The sequence below is a fragment of the Camelina sativa genome, chromosome 14 (genome assembly GCF_000633955.1).
Source record: "Camelina sativa cultivar DH55 chromosome 14, Cs, whole genome shotgun sequence".
Lineage (NCBI taxonomy): Eukaryota > Viridiplantae > Streptophyta > Magnoliopsida > Brassicales > Brassicaceae > Camelina > Camelina sativa.
The window spans coordinates 7619701-7624686 of NC_025698.1; the positions used below are offsets into that span (position 1 = coordinate 7619701).

At 36.4% G+C, this 4986-nt stretch overlaps 2 protein-coding genes across 2 annotated transcripts in view; both read left to right on the top strand.

Annotated features, from left to right (window-relative positions):
• Positions 1-1652, top strand: part of LOC104740279 (histone-lysine N-methyltransferase ATX2) — a 5880-nt gene extending 4228 nt beyond the window's left edge. The window contains exons 11-14 of the mRNA XM_010460827.2: positions 58-123; positions 252-286; positions 382-456; positions 538-1652. Of these exons, the coding sequence (XP_010459129.1) occupies positions 58-123; positions 252-286; positions 382-456; positions 538-1435 (1074 nt within the window). The 3' untranslated portion in view covers positions 1436-1652. The remainder of the gene's footprint in view (positions 1-57; positions 124-251; positions 287-381; positions 457-537) is intronic.
• LOC104740281 (cinnamoyl-CoA reductase 1) lies at positions 2245-3890 on the top strand (the record flags this gene model as incomplete). The annotated part of the gene is given in 4 exon segments (XM_010460828.2): positions 2245-2516; positions 2656-2810; positions 3208-3393; positions 3538-3890. Coding segments are annotated over 4 exon segments (827 nt in total), but the record flags the coding sequence as incomplete, so codon positions are not given.

The following is a 4986-nucleotide window of genomic DNA, read 5'->3' on the forward strand; positions in this document are numbered from 1 at the left end:
TCTCTTTGCTACATAATTGTTTAATATAGACTTTTTCCATTGCTGGTCTCGTTGCAGGTGAAATATTTAGATGGGGATGTAGAAGAGCTTAATCTCAAAGTGGAACGTTTTGAGATAATCCAGGTTAATTCTTCAGCCAGTGTGAAAAATTCTTACATTGAGATTCTCTTTGTTTATTCTCCATTGTTTATTTTTCCCAAAACATCTTATAGATATATGTAACTGATTTACCCCAAAATGTTTTTAAGCAGGATATTGATGAGGAGTCTACTCCTTTAATTAAAATGTAAGTGAAACTTTCAAAGTTTTGTGATAACCCACAATTTTAACTTTGATATAGCTTGGTATCTTTTAGTCTTGAGTTTTTGCTGTTATGTGCAGTATACAAAGGCAGAAAGCCAAGAAGAGCAAAAATGTGTCGAAGAATGTGGAACCAAATAGTTCTCCAGAAGTCGGGTATGAAACTTTATAATAATTAATATTATTGTTGTGGGAAGATTTGATCTTTGATTGAGTGGTTTACAAATATGGATATAGATCCTCTACGCAAAAGATGAAGATGAAAGACTCGGTAACAGACTCCACTAAGCAAGCGAAAATAACCAAAGACGCACTTGAGGCTGTAAGCATTGAACCAGAAAGCACTGAAGGGAACTGTAAATCCTTGAAAGACCTGAATGGTGAACCTGATAGAACAAAAAGCAGGACTGGCAAAAAGCAGAAGGTGACTCGAGCTATGCACCCGGAGAGTGAAAAAGATTGTGATGATAAGGAAGACCCCAAAACTAAAGGTGAAGACAGTCTGAAATTGGGGGAAGAATCAGATGCAGAGCCTGATGCTATGGAAGAACACCAACAACTGCCTGAGATTCAAAATGCAGAAACCAAAACTGATGGAGAAGACGAAAGATCTGCAAAAGAGCCAAATGAGGAACCTGACACAGATGGAAAAGAGGGTAACTCGCTGAAGGAGCCAAATGCAGAGCCCAAAACTAATGGAGAAGAGCAGGAGGCAGCAAAAGAGCCAATTGCGGAAACCAAAACTGATGGGGAAGAGCACAAGGTAGCAAAAGAGACAAATGCAGAACTTGAAACTGATGAGAAAGAGCAAGAGTCAGTGAAAGAGACGCCTGTTGAACCCACAACTGAGGGAGAAGAGCAAATGTCAGTGAAAGAGCCAAATGCAGAGCCTGAAACCAAGGTAGAAGAGAAAGAGTCAGCAGAAGAGCAAACTGCAGGTACAAAATTGATTGAGAACGAGGATATGTCTGAGGCAAAGGGACAAGAGGTTGATAAAGAAACAGATAGAAGCATGCCTGAGACTGGTAAAGTAGAAAATGAAGCTGAAGAAGATGATCAGAGAGTGACCAAGGAACTGGAAGCAGTGTCTGATAAGGCAGAAGTGAGTACAACCGTGCTTCAGGTTGATCCATGAATCAAGTATGGTTAGGTAAATGGTAATTCAGGAAAAAAGATTGGTTCTGGTGGTTTAGGTAACAACTTTTGTGTTAATTAAAGCTTTGCTTGTTTAGAGACGAATGGTGGTGTTCTTGTTAGTAGATTCTTCTGACCTATGTCCTGTTATGGAACTAGTTTGATCTTATGTCACCTGGCTAGGAGCATATATATTTATATTTATATGTTTAGAGACATGCCTATGACTTATGTGTAGGTGTATGAAAAAAGTCGCTATCAGGTTAGATAACACAAACAATGATCGGTTAGATAACACAAACAATGATCGTAGATTCGTCTGTGTTGTCATTTCTGATATTGGACATAAAACTTATAGAAAAGTGCATAAATCTAATCAATCATATAATATTAGACGAAGGAGTAACAACATAACATAAAATTTGTACCAAAAGAATAGTGTATATCTTAATCAATCTGTAATTCTCTTTTATTTCCAATTATACATCATCATCCAGAAATGTATGAGTATGTTGTCTTAATCAATAGATATAAATATAATACCCAGGTTAAAATGATTGTAGGTATCATTTAAATAAATTGTCCAAGATTATGAGTTTGTCTAAAGATAATATTTTCTTTTTAAAAAAAGAGGTATATAGTTCCAAATGTTTCTTCTTCCTCCACCAACCCCTCTTTCTATAAATTTTTGTTTTCAAAAGTCATAATTTCAGTTATACTTTTTCTAAGATAATGCAAATAAAAATATAGACAAAACATATAATTACCATTGTTAGGTGAAACTTGGCAAGTGTGTAAATATAAAGATAACTTACCTTTTCGGTCTTTATATATACGAAACGTAACTCAATTTGTAACTACGCGTTTTCTCTGCATAGTCCCTAGAGCCATCCATCTCTTCTCACAACACCTAAGCTCTTGTTATACTTTCTTTCGATCACCGACAAATATGCCAGTCGACGAAACATCACCGGCCGGAAAAACCGTTTGCGTAACCGGAGCCGGTGGATACATCGCTTCTTGGATAGTTAAGTCACTTCTTGAGAGAGGCTACACAGTCAAAGGAACCGTACGGAATCCAGGTCCGATATATTATATTCGTTTTTTACTCATTATATATATATAAACCATAATCTAAGTTCTTAATAAGGTCAATTTTATTATTTGTTGTATTGACAATTGGGATTTGTTTTAAAGTTTATTATTATTATTTTCTTGAAGATGATCCAAAGAACACACATTTGAGAGAACTAGAAGGAGCAAAGGAGAGGTTGGTTCTGTGCAAAGCAGATCTTCAAGACTACGAGGCTCTTAAGGCGGCGGTTGATGGTTGCGATGGCGTCTTTCATACGGCTTCTCCGGTCACTGACGATCCCGTAAGTATTTTCTTCTGGGGCTTTTCTATATCCTTTGCACTTTCTGTGGCTTACAGAGAGAATTAAATAAAGTTAAGGACCTTCACGAAATAAAATAAGTATGATATACTAAATGGTAGTGGAGCTGATTTCATGCAATAAAATAAATCATGTTTATTATTTAAATCTATTAAAAGAAATATCATATGATGAAAGGTTGAAATTTCTTGCATTATTATTGTTCAGTGGGTATGTTAGTATTGGTCAATGTTGACACATCCGAGGAAGTCATTATCTTTGTTTTCTTGTAAGGAATTTTATTTATTGCATGAAAAGACTTCAAAATGAAGAAAAGATGGTTAAAATTTTTGGGGAATGTTGGAAGGCAGATCAATGAACATAAATTATTAATCTTCAGGAGCAAATGGTTGAGCCGGCTGTGAACGGAGCCAAGTTCGTAATTAATGCTGCGGCTGAAGCTAAGGTTAAGCGTGTGGTCATCACTTCCTCTATTGGTGCCGTCTACATGGACCCTAACCGTGACCCTGACGCAGTCGTTGACGAAAGTTGTTGGAGTGATCTTGACTTCTGCAAAAACACCAAGGTCTTTCTTGCTTTCTTTAATATTTTTTACTTTTACTAATTAAGCCTTTTAACTCCCTTTATTTTTTCCTTGTGCTTTGCACTTTTAAACGTGAATTTTATAATGTTAGGTTCGTTGTATTGATATTTTGTATGTGTTTTGTAGAACTGGTATTGTTACGGTAAAATGGTGGCAGAACAAGCGGCGTGGGAGACAGCAAAAGAGAAAGGTGTTGACTTGGTGGTGTTGAATCCGGTGCTTGTTCTTGGACCACCGTTACAGCCGACGATCAACGCCAGTCTCTACCACGTCCTCAAATATCTAACCGGCTCGGCTAAGACTTACGCTAACTTGACTCAGGCTTATGTGGATGTTCGCGATGTCGCGCTGGCTCATGTTCTGGTCTATGAGGCACCTTCAGCCTCCGGGCGTTATCTCCTTGCCGAGAGCGCGTTTCACCGCGGTGAAGTTGTTGAGATTCTTGCTAAGCTATTCCCGGAGTATCCACTTCCCACCAAGTAAGTAAACTTTGCTTTTAGCATTCCAATATTTTCTAACTAATGTCGCTTAAGAATTTACAAATTTAAGGTTAGTTTTACATAGAAACGTAAATCATACTATAAAATTGAAAACTTATAGAAAGTGATAAAGTCATAAAACATAATCCATTTGAAACATAACCAACTTGAAAGATATCAAGCATTATTTATTAATGTGGTCCAATATATATACTAATTTCTACTCGTTTTAAACGACAAATCAAATTTAATGTGTGCACGCCATCTCGTAGTATCAAGCATTATTTAGGACGAATGATGATACACTTGGCACCCATGCATCAATAACGCCTAGTAACCTCATAGATGCATGATTTCACACATACTTGAGTAAAAATGAAAACAAAAAAAAAGCAAATAACGTCTTTTAGTCACGATGTTAGGTCTTGTGTGTCAATTAAGCAATGACCAGTCTCAAGTACTCTGCTTTATATAACTATCATTATTTATTTTTATTGGTATTAAGACTTTTTATTATACACCCACAGGCGCAGGTTTAGTGTACATTAATAAGAATAAGTCGTCAGTCGTCACCAACACTAACAGTAAACATGAACACTTAAAGCTGATTATGACGAGAACATTACGTCACTTAGCGTCTTCGCTAATTTGACATAGCTTTTTATCGTAAAAAAAAACAGTACATATCTTCTTTACTTCCTGACCATGTGAATGTTTCTTTTCTTCTTTTTATCTCTCTTTTATTTTTTTTATGATATCACTTAACTTTGATATAAAACCAATGATGGCTGTGAGTTTGGTCCCATGATCCTTTTGGCTCGCTTGTGGTGAAAGTTGGTATACCAACAACTCACACCATAAGGCATAAGTCCAAGTCCACTCTTCACCAACCGCTGACGTGGATACTATTGAAACCATAAGATGATATACACAACACACAACATAATATGAGTTGAAAAGAAACGGTAGTTGTAATGGAGCTAGTCTTTGCTCTTTGTCCGACTTTAATTAGACAATTCAGTCGCTTTAGAGTGAATAATGTTCAACTTTAAGATAGTGCCAAATGCCCAAATAATTGACCCAAGTAAAACAAAAG